Here is a 16251-nt window from a genome sequence, read left to right on the forward strand (position 1 = left end):
ACTGAAGACCACAACAACAACAACAACAACATGTTATCAGTTTTTGTATCTTCTGTCTAACTAAAATCTGTGTAAACTGCGTGTCACTTTATCTGTGTTTGCAACATTCAGTTGTTACTTGTTGGTTGACTAAGAAACTGAAAGCTGGTTCATGGCAAAATAACAGAATATTAGAGAAATGATTCCAATTTACTATGTTGGTATGTTCTGCCAAGCACTCATAGAAAATTTAGTTAGCAAAAAGCTGACTTGAAATACATTTATTCTAATTAGCACACTATTTGATATTGAAATCAATGGTGGTTAATAACTGCACATTTGCAATTATCTCACTAACAGTTTGTTTGTGGGCCCATGTCTCCTGGAATGGTTTTACTTTTGTTATCATGCACTTTCATGTGCATCCGGGAAGGTGGAGGTGACTCCACTGCAGGCTGAGACCACACAGGGGATATAGAACCAGTGAGGGGTATGTCCACTGGCTGGAGGACAACTGGAACTGCTGCTGGAGACTGTGACATTATCAACTCACTGGCTGGTGGTGACACAGGCAGAAATGGAGGCTGGAACACTGACAGATATGCAGCCCAAAGGAACTTGGTCACTGGCGAAGGCGGTGGTGTGGCCAAAATGGGTGGGCCGGCCGCGGTGGTCTAGCGGTTCTATGCGCTCAGTCCGGATCCGCGCGACTGTTACGGTCACAGGTTCGAATCCTGCCTCGGGCATGGATGTGTGTGATGTCCGTAGGTTAGTTAGGTTTACGTAGTTCTAAGTTCTAGGGGCGGATGACCACAGATGTTAAGTCCCATAGTGCTCAGAGCCATTTGAACCAATTTTTGAAAATGGGTGGATGGGTGCCAACCCAGACTCTGAGCTTATTATATTGCGCCGGACCTCCCAGTATCCCACCTGGAATGTGTAGATCCGGTAGCTGTTCTGACGCATGATGTTTGCTGGTAACCAGTGAGGGCACTGACCAAAACCATGTGCCCAGATTGCCGTTCCTGGAAAAAAGCCCGGTACAGTGGAACAAGACAGCAGGTGAGCACCCAGGTGGAGGAACTGGAGCAGTGTCCAAGGCTGGCACCCGTGGAGCAGTTCAGCAGCGAAATGTTAGAAAAAACAGTAACACCTCCTTGGTGGGAAAGTTCTGCAGATATTTTTTCATCTGGGCCTTAAAGGTGTGAACCATGTGCTTGGCCTCCCCATTACCCTGGAAGTAAAAAGGAGAGGAGTGAACATGATGAATGACTGACCGCGCACAGAAATCATGAAATGCCTGATACAGGAACTGTGGTCTGTTGTCAGAAATTAGAGTACCCAGGAGACCTTCCACAGAAAATTTTTTTAAAGAGTCTAAATAGTAACTCTGGTAGTGGCTGAGGAGCACGGACCACATATGGAAAATGCAAAAACGTGTCAGTGACAGTCAGCTGAAACACATTCAGTAACAGACCCACAAAATTGACGTGGATGCATTCTCAGGGCCGTGTTGCTGGAGGCCATGGGGAGAATGAAGCCCCTGCCTGGTAACTAGCGCACTGGGTAGACATAGCAAACAAAATATGCAGCTCCAGGTCAATGCTGCGCCAGTACACGTCTGTGAGCCAAGACTTTGGTGTGGGAAACAGCCTAGAGACCCTCATGCAACATCTGTAAGACCTCTTGATGCAAACTCCTGGGTTGATCACCCTGGGAGATGTGTTGTCCTTCGAGAGGAGGATGATCCCCATCTAAGACTGAGAGATGATGGCGCAAGACAATATAATTATAAAGTTCATCAGAAGTGTGGCCCAGAGGATGAGAAGACCAACCTTGCTTGTCAAAGTGGATGACTGGCTTGGGGAGGGGGTCAGACACTGTGACCTCAGCAGTCCGGTACTATAGTCTGATTCATGAATGATGGCAGTTCTCACAGCTTGAGACATGGACTGGGATTGCATTGTTGTGGGTTCCAAGCAGTGGTTGCACTAAGTGCATACGCATGCTCTGCATTTGAAGAAAGCATGTATACTGCAAATTACATCTCTTGCTTGCTTGTGGAGATGTTGTCACTTGTCACCATCATCATCTGTGACAAATCACAACAAATGGAAGAAAAATTCACTAAATAGCTCAATATGATCACGTTTCATGCTTGCATTGGCTATGAATTTCAAAGCAGAGCACTGAGAACTTTGCTGAATGCTCATTGGTTGTTGGAGAATGCTTGTCATAGATGCGCAGAACAAGCTTGAACGTGACGCCATTGCTCATGACTCGAACTATAGTGATCGGAAAGCTGTCTACCACTTGATGGGAGATGACATCCTAATGAAAACACATGAACTCCTCTCTATCAAACTCAGGGTCCAGAGTGATGGGCAGTCTGGATACGGTGTCCACATTGGCATGGCACCCAGTGGGGTGAAAATGGATGCCATTGTGCTATCTGGAGAGAACAAAGCTCATCACTGCAGTCTGTGGGCTGCATTATCGGGGACCCATGCGGAGAGTGAATGACAAAACTTACAGCTTGTGGTCCATAATGCATTGGAATTTGATGCCGTACAAGAACACATGAAATTTGGTGGCCATGTACACAATGGTCGGAGTCCTTCTCGACGTGGGAGTAATAGACTTGTGCTGGACTGAGAGTTTTGGATAAAAGCACCAGTGACTGCTCTAAGCTGTCTGCATTCCAGTGGGCGAGAACTGCCCCCACTCCGTACTGTTAGGTGTCTGTAACTGAAACCATTGGTTTGTTACAATCAAAAGTAGCTAGACACAGTGCCAACCAGAGGCAGTCCTTCAGTGTGGAAAAAGGTCTGGAAAATGAAACATCCATGCAGAGAAGATGGTAGACTGAGCATGCAGTGGTGGATGCCTTGGTAATGAACTTATGGTAATAGGCAATTTTTCCTGTGAATGCCAACAGTTTGTGCAACAAAAAGGGATGAAGCATGTCCGTCCAGTGGTTGGACCTCCTGCTGTGATATGGTGTGGTTCAGATATTCAAGGGAGGGGTTGGAAAAATTAAGACTTCTGCAGCTTGCAACGTAGACCCATGGCCCAAAGTTATTCAAAAATGGTGCAGAGATTGTGCAGGTGGTCACTCATAGTATGTCTGGTAACAAAATCGTCTTACAGGTAGTTCATGGGGACCTTAAAATTGCCGCTAAATTGCAGTGTATCAGAGAGTTTCATTACGTTAACAAGGGGTGTGGCCCATTCACTAGAGTAAATGGGAACCACGACCCAGAAGGCACAAGCTGGTCCAGCTCCAGCTTGATTTGGGAGTGGAGGTCTGTTGGAATCAGCTGAACATGAAAATATCTAGTATGAGCCAACTGCTCCAAGGTTATGTGGGTTTTATGTCTATGCTGCACCCTAGGCCACCTCCACAAATACCCTGAAATACCCTGAGATTCCTATTGATATGGGACACCAGCAGATACCAACTGTATGGAATCCATGACTGAAAGGCCAAATGTCTGAAAGGCATCAGACCTAAAAAGATTTGCTGAACTAGTGTTGTGAGTGATGATAAAGGTAATAGGGCAAGTTGCTGATCTATAGGTAACGTCAGCTGTGAACTGACCAAGCATGGGGATTTGCTGTTTACGATAACCTCATAGGTACCTCTTAACTGGTGACAGCAGAGGAGAGCTAAGGTCTGATTGTGTTTGGCCATTAAGCAGGGATTCTTCCATGCTGGTGTCCAACTGCAGGTGCAACTGTCACAGGACAACTAAAACCTTGATAAAAAGCTTGATGGATGCCCGTTCAAGACACTTCCTGAATGTCTGTATCCATAATGTCTGATATTGCACTCCATGCCATTGAGTGGCAGACTAGCACAACGTGGCCTTTTTTCTGACACTTACAACAGATGGCTCAGTGCTGAGGACACTCTGATCTACCATGCTGGGTGTAACAAGATGCACATAATGGCAACAAGGAGTGGCAGCTGGAATGCTGTTTACATGCTATGTGGAAACTGCCAGATTGGCCAGCTTGCACCATTGCTGTGTTGTCCTCCCCGGACACAAAGATCACACAGCTGTGTTACCCTGAACTGCCACGACATCGCACCACGCTTCCAGTTGCCGACCAATGGCGTGTGAGACCTCATACAACTCATACAACTGAGCAATAGACAATACCTCATCGAGGGAAAGGTTTTCTAATTGTAGGACCCATTGATGGACTTCCTTATCCATGGTGGAGTGCATTATAACATCATGAACTGTCATCCACATATGACTCTTTTGACTTGGACATGACAAAATGGCACTTCAGACTATGGTCATGGAGAGTCGGGGCCCAGGCATGATAAGACTGATAGAGCTGTTTCTTCCATTAGTAGAATTCAAACCTAGTCACAACATGCATGCATGCATCATCAATAATAGGAAGACAACAATGAGCATAAAATGTCAGAAGACAAAAAAGAAGATTTCTGTAATGGAGCCAGTTGCTGCAACACCTGATACAAGGCAGGAGAAATCCATGACAGAAATGGTGCATGACATACCTCTGCATATGTCGTGCAGAAGGCCTCGAAATGTTGCTGTAGATGATGTTCGTAAGCATCTCAGTCTTTTACCGTATTGTCAAACAGAGAAGAAACATAGCTGGAGATGAAGGGGGGGGGGGGGGGGTTGGGGGGGGGGGGGGAAGCGCAATGCTGTCACAACCTGTCACATGACCATAAGAAGTTCTGTTTGTTGTTGCACCAACGTTTGAAGTAGAGCTTCTTTATTACATCAAGAATACTGGTACATGAACGTGGCTGCCCTCCTATTCTGAGTCAAGTAGGCTGAATCTCAACATATGACTCAGAATGAGGCTGGCTGAGTCCAACTCTACAATCCTTAGTCCAGCTGATAGAATTCACTACAGAAAGTCTGTGCGCATCTGAGAGTGGAGACCTCTACAGGTGCTAGTGTCTTGCCACTTCCATGGCATGCCATGTGGCTGCATCCCAGATTGTGGGTGTGGAGTCTTACATGGGTCATTGCAAAGAGTAATATGATCTTTAAAAAATGATGAATACAGTATAGTCTCAAGTGTTTGACTGGTGGCTATCCAGATCTTTGTACTGTACAGCCATCATAAAAATGCAGTTTTGTGGATGCATTGCTAGCAGGCACGTGCGTCTGTACTCATAAGTACCACGAGCAAATCTGCTACGTAAAGAAAATGGAAAATTTCCTCCCCTACCATGTGCATCGTTTCACATTTGATCTATTTCAGTTAAACATTATAAAATTTATCTTGAAAATATGTACTATTACTCACAGATTTTATTTTTTGGCAGTCAGTTTTAAAACATACACTGGAGTTCATAAAAGTACTGGCCCGTATTAAAAGATTAGAAAATATGAATTTGAGTGGGTTCTGTTGAATAAAAATGTGTAGAAGATTTCGCAGGTTCATTTTTTGTGCATATTGGCCAAAATTGATGGTATGGTTTCTTTCTGACATATCACCGACACATGTTGTCCTTATTGTCTAAAGTCTCCTATTTCCCTTCAGATCTTTGTTAGTGCTGACATTTCCAGTAAATGTTTCCTTTCACATTTTTGACAATCCTGATCTGATATGTCAGAAAAATGCATCATAGCTGTTAATGAAAGCCTGTTTCTGAGAAATGAACTTGCAGGATAATCTTCATGGGTGTCTATGAAGTCTTGAATGCTTTTCTATGAGTAAAATGTGTTTGTATATGCCCCCCACCACCACCACCAGTATTTCTTTGGGCATGAGCCCTAGGTACTTGTGATCTCTCACTGTTGGAACAGCTGGCAATAAATTCCCTATAAACCATCAGTCTTGTTTGTCAGTCTTACTGTTACCTGTTCCAGGCTTTTGGAAATAATACACAGTTTAATATACAGTTTGAGTTCATCACACTTGACTTCACTTGGTGAACACTGCTCTTCATGCTGCACCATTGCTTTGTCTTGTCATGATTTTTTTTGTTGACAAATGAAAATTAATATTAATGGAGGCTATACATTTTCTATATTGACCATTGTGTATTAAGAATAATGTAAGAATACTGTCCAGGCCCAAAGGATGGTTAAAATGATAAGATTAGATTACTATTCCTGTGAAAATCTTCAGAAGGTAATATTAGGATAGAGCCTTATGATTATTGGCACATTGACATTTTCTGATTGGACAAACATTTAATGACTTTTTAGAATTATTTCATCCTTATGTTGAGTAAAGAGACACTTTTATGTGAAAATCTATTCCTATGCATACCAGAACAGAGGCATCTTTAGGATAGGAATGCACTGACTTGTCAATTTTCTTGTTCACACATTTGGCAGTTTTGCATTTAATATTAATTTTTTATCTGATTGATAGGAATATGAGCTTCTTTGCAGTTTATGTAGCATTTAAAAAAGAAAAACCATTCTTTACCTGCCTCAGTTACTGTTAACTTATCGGCTGACTGATGGCGATGGCCAGATAAAATAACTGATGACTTACAAGAAACTGTTGTAGAAAGCAACCCTTCTCAAGTCACTGACGTTAATTTTCCTGTTGATACAAGAGGTAGAAGATTTACTGCAGCTGACTAGGAAAAAAACTCTCCAACACTGAAGAAACCTGCAAAGAGTGGCTAAATTCTTCCATTTAAAAAGTTCAATTTTTGTTTTTTGTTTTTACTGCAAACATTTTACTTCTGAAACTATCTCACTTGCAGGTATGTCAGGGCTTTTGAAGTGGAAAAAAAAAATGTTAAAATATTTGGTGCAACATGAAAATGCCTCAAACCATATAAAAGCTTTCATGACAAGAATTACACTTGCATTTACCTCTAGGCAAAACACTTTATGAAGAAAATCAGAGGTTCTTTCAGGCTAAGACAGAATACTGGTATGAGGTATTAAAAAGGTTGTTTCGCACAACAGTTCCTGGGAACACAGAGGTTGGCATTTCAAGAAACAACAGACATTTTCTTTAAAGAAAATAATGGGAATGTCTTGGAACTAATAGAGCTCATTACCCTTTGTTGTGTTGAAAGGGCATTTACGAAGAGTAACTTCTCTTGAAACTTATGTTCACTATCTCTGTAAAGTAATGAATTCATCACTCCATTTCCAATACAGATTCAATACCACATTTCAGATGAACTTAAAATTAGGTGACATGTTACTCAATTATTTTAGCCATTACTCCCAATGTGAGTCACACAGAACAAATGTCAACGGTTCTTTGTTTTGGTCATAGAGAGTGTGGTGAAGAAATGACTATCAAAGAAAATTTATTTAGCTATATTCCAGTTACAGATACTAGTGATGACTTTATCAATGATTTTCTCTTAGACAAATTGATAAGATGGCAGGTGCCTTTGAAAAATATGTAATGGCAAGAATATGGTAATGATTTGAGTATTAAAGGGATAAATATAAGAGTTCGAAAAAAGCATTAATGACCTCAATTCTTGAGCAGTTTTTTTCATTGTGGGGCTCACTCATTAAACCTTGTCATGAATGATTCAGCTCAATCATGTCCTCTTGGTGTCAACATTTTCAGTACAGGTCAAGAAGTTTTAAGTTTCTTTTCTGCATCTAACTATTGATGAGATAGTTTGAAGAAACATGTATCTACTCTGGGTGTAAACTCTTCCAAAGGCACCCTTTGGGGAAGTTGAATAGATGCTCAGTAGTCTCATAGATATTACATTGAATGAGTGTAGGATGCTGTTTATAACTGATGTGATTTGAATGGGGAGACAGAATCAACAGCATGCTCACCCCACTAATGCCTGCACTGAGATGGGGTTTATTGTGCAGTTTCACTCTCTGTGATTCTAGTAAGATCAATAAGTACCCTTACAGAGTAGTGGGAGGCCCCTTACAAGTTCCTAATTAGACAAAATTTCTTCAGGACTCAATAACCCTAATGTTCTGTGTCTTTTGGTCTCCAACACTGTGCATTGGAAGATTAAATGTGGCACAGTTTCATCACCCTCACCACACAGCTTAGACTTAGAGGCTTCTGTGTATAATCCCATCATGTGTAGGTATTTTTTCAAGTGCCCATGGCCTTTCATTAGTCCTTCCATGAGGTAAATCTGCCTCCAGATCAAACACAGGATTACAGAACATCTCTTAGAACCTGGCTTTGGCATTATTATATTCCCATATTTTGTTTTTTTATCATAGTTCTACATTCTAATTCTATTTGCCACCTTCTGATCCAGCTTCGTAGTCCTGATTTAACTATTACCTCAGTGACGGTTAGGACAGTTTCCAGTCCAATAAATGGAGTTGTCATGCCTGTTCAGGCCATCATGTCAATTTGATTATTACCACTGATTCCCAGGTGATCAGGGAACCACAGAAAGTTTACCCTGTTGCTTTCCTCTAGTCTCCCAAGGGCTTTCTTGCAATCTGCAATGATTTTTGATTCTGTTGCAGGGACAGATTTCAGAGCTGCTTGGCTGTCTGAATATATGCAAATGCTGCAGTCTTTGTAGTTCCTACGCAAATTTTCAACCGTGCACACCATGATAGCAGATAATTCTGCCTGGAATACAGTGGCCAACTTCCATAGAGATATTGCTATCTCTAGTGTTGGTTGTACATCGTAAACCCTGGCCCCTGCGCCTTTGTCCGTTTTCGGTCTGTCAATAAACCAGACTATGTCTCGCGCATGGTGCTGTGGTTCATCCTTCCAATGCTTCTACTTCCACTTGCTGCACTGAAAGATTTATAGAAGCAGCTGGAAGTTATTGTATAGTCAGTCAGCATTTTCCCAACCGTTCCTGTATTTAACACATTCCCTGTGTTGATATCAGCTTCTGGGTATCCAAAAGGTATCTGGTTATTTCCAGTTTTCAGCCTGTATGCTGCTGGTGGTGCCTCCATTGTAATCAGGTATAATGGAGGCATTTCCAGCATGGTCTCCACCTCAGCAGTGGGTGTGCTGCTAATTTTACTTGTTATGGCTAGGCAGGCCAGTCTCTGCACCTTGCCAAGTTCCTTAGCAGCCACCTTGTATTCACTTTATTCAACTCTGCTGTAGCCTCATACATTATCATAGGTATTATTACAGTGGAGTGTGTCCAGTATATTCTCTTGGGATTTAGACCCCAGTTTTTTCCACAGGCTCTTCTAGTGCTCATAAGGGCACCTTGATAGATGTATTCCTTATGTAAGAGGTCCATAATAGTTCTGCATCCAGGGTAAACCATCAATACTTTACTACACCCTCTATAGGTAGAATTTCACCAAGAAGCCAAAGATTCCATTACATGTGCTGGATATGATTCCTTGTAAATAGTACAGATTTGTTGAGACTGATCCTTAGATCATGTTTCCTGCACCAGTTTTCTACAATGTTCAATGTACATTGTGCCATTGTTCTTACAGTACTAGCAAATTTGCCATGTGTTACTATGAATAAGTCATCCTTGTATCCTTGGCAAAAGTAACCTCTAGTATTTAGCTCTTCAATGAGTTCATTCATCACTAGGTTCCACAGTAGTGGGAACAAAACCCCTCCTTGTGTACACCCTCTGCTGGTATTGATATATTCTTTCATTCATAATGTTGGCCAATATCTTTAGCTAGTGTTGAAAGACATTTTACACACAACTGTTGATAAAGATGTACCTTAGAGCAAGACTTCCTCCAGAACAACTGTGTGGAGTGTCAACTTCAGCCTTTGAAAGCGATACCTTAAAGTCAAAGAATTCAGATTCTACTCTGAAAGATTTTGATAATTTAAAGGCTAGAAAAATTTCAGTATAATGTTTTTGTCCAAGGAGAAGTTTTGACACAATATATACTGAACAACTGTAGCCACTGTGACTTTATTAATAAGATATATCTCATATCACACAAAACTATGTTTTCCTTTTTAACAATATTAGGGAAAGTAAAGATTGCTACTCTTTTGAAGATGATCCGTTGAGTTGGAGACAGGCACAATGAAAAGACTGTTACACATTATAGCTTTTGGTCATAGCCTTCATCAGCAAAGAAAACACGTGGGGATGGGGGGGAGGGGTGGGGGGGGGTGGAAGAGGGTGGGATAGCAGGGTACAGGTGGGGAGAAGGTAGAGTGCTGTCTGAGACTCCCAGGTGCAGTGTCGGGAGGTGGGGTGTGAGGGGAGGGGAATGACTGGGGAGCGGTAAAGGAAAGGAGGACGGAAGAGGGATGGATGGACTGTTGCATTGGCAGAGGTTGGCACACAATGACGGTCGGGGATGTGAAAAGGGAGGAGGTGATAGGAGGGTTCGGGGGCATTAGGTTACCAGAGGTTGAGGCTAAAATAATTTCAGGAGCAGAGAATATGTCGTAAGGATAACTCCCTTCAGCACAGTTCAGGAAAGCTGGTGGTGACAGTTCCGTCCATGCTAGAATGAAACTTCTTTTTTCTTCTCTGACATAAGAATGACTCACACGGCATGCCTGCTTTCTTGACAGCATGATGCCTCACTTCTCAACACATGTGCATTCAGCAGATTTCCTTTCTTCTTCTTATGTAATCACATCAAGAACATTTAGTGGGAGGAGATGGTTATCTTGTCAGGAAGTCTGATAACCTTCGCAAGAAGAAAGGAATGCTGCTGAGTGCATTCGTGTTTTTACTGAGTTGCCATAATGAAGGTATTATTCCTATGTTTGCCAGAATTGCCCATTATGTTGATAAGAAAATGGCTAATGAGATTAAGAAGCATGCTAGTTTTACCCTAGTATGTGAACACATTTGTTTTACATGTAGACAATTGGAGTTTATATCCGAAGATTTATATTATTTGCATTTGGAGACTTCATCTAAGCTGTGCAACTGCATCATGGGAATGGTTGGATAGTTCCTCGTGGACATTTTCGGACTCAGTGCAGAAGAGTACTGTCAGTCATCAGTCATCTAAGTTTTATTAACTGTATCCTCAAGCCACCATATCTAATGATGACACCCATTGACAGATTGTGATTAATTTCATTAACATTTATGCATTGAGCAAGCTGTGTCCCACTTTCCTGAGTACCTGGTGGAAGAAATCAGGCAGGTCATCTCCCTCAAGGTTTGTCGAGCACCACCCCCAGGCAGCAACATTTCATCCCCTGTAAGGACGGCCATCTGATGCATGAGAGAAGATCAAGATTTATTTATTCTTCCAGCCAACAAAAGCAGTGTTGTAGTTTGTCTCTCACATGGAGATTATTTGGCTAAACAGGATCTTTTATTGGAGGACTTGGCATGACGAAGACTACACAATACATTATGGAATGAATAAAATGAAAGACTCTTTCACTTCTTAAGGAGAGCTCATTTTCTGATGAGGTGCTTAAAAAACTTCACACTGAAACTGCTGTTCCCCCTCAAGTTATACGGTTTACTTAAGGTTCACAAACATGGGATTCTTCTTCATTCAGTTGGGAGCTATCTGGGTGCTTCTACCTACAGTTTGGACAAATATTTACCTTTTGTTCTCAGCTTCCATCTTGAAAATAGTGAGCATCACATTTCTAATACATTGGAATTAATCTGGTGTTTGAAGTCTTTGTGCTTTGGTCCTTCAGACTTGCATATTAGTTTTGATGATGTGTTACTTTTTACCTGTGTGCTCTGGAAGAGTCCCTCTTGTTAACTGGTGAGAAACTCAATGACTAAACAACTAAGTTATGTCATCATATGCTAACATTGACATGTTTCTTATTTATTTATACATATTTTGTGCAAACTGATGGAGTGTATGGGGAGCCCTCTTTTATCCTTAGTCACCAATCTTTTTAGGGAAGACTTTGAAGATGTGGCACTCAGGACTTTGTTGCTGAAACCCACTTCTTTATTTGGATATATGTTGATGATAATTTTCTGGTTTAGCCTCATAGGATTGATACTCTGAATCATGTTTTAGATCTTTTTAATTGTCTCCATCCTAGTATCAGATTTGTGAAAGGATGGCAAACTTCCTTTTCTTGATGTTTTGGTTCACAGAAATGACAGTGGGACATTGGGGCATAATGTATATAGTAGACCTACGCTTACTGGTCATTATCTTCATGTGACTAGCTGTCAACCACCACACCAGCGGACTTTGGTGAAGAGAGCCTGTGGCATTTCTGACACACAAATTTTGATTCTGGAATTTGTTTGTAAAAAAAAAAAAATGGTGATACTGACCAACAAATATGTTGTGCTCTTCAGTTCTGACCACTGGGGAAACCGTTGGAGGAGACTTGTAAATCTGTTCCTTTTTTACCATTTGCTCCGCCACACACCGTCAGGTGGCTGGCGGAGTATGGATGTAGATGTAGATATCGATATCCTCAACCATTTCAAGAATACTAAGAAGATATGACATCAAATGTGTATTTATGCCACCAGCTAAGATTAGAGCCCGTCTTGGCTCTGAAAGGATGACTTGGGACCAAGGAAACTGAGTATACAAATTCCTTGTCATTGTGGGGTGGCTTTTATTGGCCAGATTATCCCTACTACTCAGGGCCGACATTTAGAACACCGTCATCACACTTGTTTGCTCCAGCCAGAGAAATCTGCTGTGGCAGATCACTGTCTTAATGAGGGATATAAGATGGTGTGTAATGCACCGCAAGTGATCACTCTTACTTCCTGCTACTGGGAATATGTTCTAAAGGAATCTATCGACATTTGTTTACCCAATAATTTTGTTAATAGGGATAAGGGTTTTTCTTTAACTGAGACGTGGTATCTGAATTTGTCTGATATTAAACAACAGCAGTTTTGATTTCAGCCAGTGGGTAATTTTTAATTAGTGTTCTGCTAGTGATATATTGTTTTGCATATTTCTTCTTCCAGTTTGCTACTAGTTCACTTGCACTTGAGGGCAGCAGTGCTGCTGTTCACAGATGTGCGGTGAGTCAGCTGTGGTGTATAAAGGACTCACTAATTCTGTTCAAAACTCAGTTATGGTAACATTGTGCATCAGCATACTCATCTGAAGATGACGGCCAGTCGGTGAATTGAAAAAAAAAAAAAAAAAAAAAAAAAAAATTGTAAAGATGACTACATTATCTGGCTGCTTACCTGAGCAGAGTATCATCAGTCATTACTAAGCCATGGCCCAACCTATCAATAAATTGTAGCACATCTTTCCTGCAAAGATTCTGGTGCATGGGACAAGTCAGCGAGAGGGCACGTGTGTGCTGGAAAAGGGGGATTTGATGGTAGACTGTGAGGCAAGGTGAGGTGGAGGGAGCTGAGTGGCTAAAGTGGACTGAAGCAGTGTGGTGCTAGCCCATGGCCTTCTGGCTTCCAATGCTCCAGGGGTCCAATAGAATATGTCAGGGTAACAAAAGATGTGGAGCATGGAGAGTGTGACACTGGCGGTCCAAAGGATCTGGTCTACCTGTAGTAGGATCGGCTGTTGAAGGTGTGACCTGTTGGAATTACATCCACTGACCTTCCTGCCACCACCACCACCCAGATCAGCTGTCTTCAACACCAACTAACAATATGGTGAGGGTGTACTTGGTGTGGAATATTTGAACAGTGGTTCTGTTTCTGTGCTGCATGTAAGTGGTGGTCAATGCAGAGTAATTTGACACTTAGTTTATGGCTCTGCAGTAATGGTTCCCACCAGACTCATAACGGTCGCTAGTTGCACTGTTGGTAGCTGATATTTAACCAAGCTCTATAGAGTGGTTCTGCTCAACCTCCCTGTATTATAAATGTTCCCAGATTAACGGTACTTGTGTCCACTGTGTGGTATTCTATGTATGATAGATCACAATGCCCGTCCCTACCAGGGCATTAACCCGCAGGCCCCAGTCGTATTTATGTTGCTGATTGTGATTAAAAATAAAAATATGACAGTTGCAAAAGTTCACTGCAGAACTGAATGTCACACTCGTGAAACCTGTCAGCACCAAAATGACATGGAGGAAGCTCTATAAGCAGGAAACTGCAAGGTGAGCTGCAATTCCAAAACAACTCATCAGTGATGCAAATACATGTAACAGGAAATCATGGTGGTGAAGCCATAAACCCTAGACTGTGGAGCAATGGAAGAAAGTCATCTGGTCAGATGAGCCTTATTTCACATTGTTTCCACCTTCTGGCAGAGTTTACACCCCAAGAGTGGGACAAGGGAGGTGTTCGGTGATGATTTGAACTACTGTATAATGGTATTCAATAGGTCCAATGGTTGCTCTGCAAAGCTGCATTACTACCAAGGATTATGTTACCATTTTGGCTGATCAAGTCCAGCCCATGTTTCAGTGTTTGTTCCCCAGTGATAATGCTGTGTTCCAAGTCAACAGGAACCCTGTTCACACAGCTCACATCATCCAGGACTGGTTTTATGAACATGAGGGTGAACTGTCACCTCTCCCCTGGCCACCATAGTCACCAGATCTCAATATTTTTGAGCCTTTGTGCCCTGTTTTGGAGAGAAGGGTGCATGATTGCTATCCACCCCCATAATCATTTCATGATTTTGCCATTATTTTGCAGGAAGAATGAAAACCATACAGGACCTGTATTTATACATACTGAGCTAACGGAAATCTGTTTTGAATGACAATGGTTTTCCTACACCATATAAGGCCTGGTTAAGTGGTGTGTTTTTGGTGTTTCCATATTTTTGTCCATCCTTGGTATTTGATATAAATTAAACGCAGTCATTTGAAAATACAATTCAAGAAATAAAATTTTCAGTTGTCCATCCTGAAATAACACAGTGAGTATGAAAAATGATATTATTTGAGCACATGAAACCACACAAAAACATACTGTCAGACTTCAGGTTATCTCTATTGCCACATTCTGGTTTTTGTGAAAGGACTTTTTTTTCCCTCTTAAACCAAAATTGTGAATGAATAGTAAACTGAATAGATACAGTTTTATTGTATAGAATTAGTTGATTTGATGCAGCTACAAGAAGAATGAAATGTTGTTATTCATTTGTAAGGGAAATCCTGTTCAAGTCATTTGCAATGTCCATACCGAACATAATTAATGATTAATACTGGGTACATGTGTAAAGTGGTTGAACATATTGGACATTAAAGATCTGAAACAAGCAGGAGCATTTCAGAAATGTAGTTTAAAACTGTGCATTTGGAGTGAAGCTGAGGTTCTTGTTGTTTGATTTCAGTAGGGAACCTATTTTGTTTGTTCATTTGTATATGTGCTTCATATTTAACAACCAACACAGAGAGTGTGTTAAAGTTTAGAAGTATTATTCTTTACTATGGTACACAAAGAACTCAAATCAGAGGAATAGTCACTAAAACTGTTACAAATAAGAATTCATTGTGATGTAATGTATGGGGGAGTTAATTGTACATCATAACATAGTGGCTCATGCAAAGCTGTTTGTTGTGGAGGTGTTCATCATCTGAGTTCTTAAGTTTAATAAAATTAATTTAAAAAATTTCTGTTGATCATTACTAACAGACCTCCTCCCCCCCCCCCCCCCCCCCTCTTCCTCTACAAGTTTCCAGATTGAATTTTGCATGAGCCTAATGGTATGTGTATTATTTTTTTTTCTATTTTTCAGATATCATTCAGCCTTCATGACGAGTGCAAAGGATGCACAATCCTTCAAAAACATCGAAGTGCTGATCTTCAAAGTTGTTTTTCCCACTTGTTTGGTATGACTGTTGGTCAGACCCTGGCACCTGTACAGTACAAAGCAGATAACTTGACCATACATGGGTACATTGGGAAAGAGTCCTCAAAGTATAAAAACTTACAGTTTGTGTATGTTAATAAAAGAGTTGTGCTGAACACAAAAATACATCAATTAGTGAATAATATGTTAGCAAAGAGCTCTATTTTAAGAGCCAATGGGCCATGGCGTTACAAGCCCATACCAAAGGAAATGAGTTCCAAAAGTCTACTGTCAATGCCAAACCTTAATCGACGGAATAGATTTGGTGTTTATGTTCTTAATTTGCAGTGTTCATATGCAGAATATGACATATGCTTTGATCCTAAGAAAACAGTAATTGAATTCAGGAATTGGAAGCACATACTAAATTGTTTTGAAGAATGTATGAGACAGTTTCTAGAGAAAGAAAATTTGATAGATAGTTCTCTTGTTGAAGGAACAGAAGTTCCTGGAACCTCACCACTGACATTTCTTGAGACCATCGAAAAGGAAACTTTTCAAAACCAATCCACAGAACCAAGCAGTGATGAGGAGCCATTTACACTCCACATCAAACATGCATTTCATGGGGGTACCAGCCAGAAGAGGTGGCATTTTAAAAGTTGATAAAACAACATTTAATTATGAAGAAACA

The 16251-nt window shown here is 41.1% G+C and overlaps 1 protein-coding gene across 1 annotated transcript in view; it reads left to right on the plus strand.

The window, feature by feature from the left end:
• The window catches only part of LOC126188411 (DNA mismatch repair protein Mlh3-like), a 174503-nt gene that overhangs the window by 71052 nt on the left and 87200 nt on the right, over positions 1 to 16251 (plus strand). Inside the window, exon 5 of the mRNA XM_049930014.1 lies at positions 15504 to 16218. Coding sequence (XP_049785971.1) covers positions 15504 to 16218 — 715 coding nt within the window. The remainder of the gene's footprint in view (positions 1 to 15503; positions 16219 to 16251) is intronic.

This window comes from Schistocerca cancellata, chromosome 5 (assembly GCF_023864275.1).
Source record: "Schistocerca cancellata isolate TAMUIC-IGC-003103 chromosome 5, iqSchCanc2.1, whole genome shotgun sequence".
In the NCBI taxonomy this organism is placed as follows: Eukaryota; Metazoa; Arthropoda; class Insecta; order Orthoptera; family Acrididae; genus Schistocerca; species Schistocerca cancellata.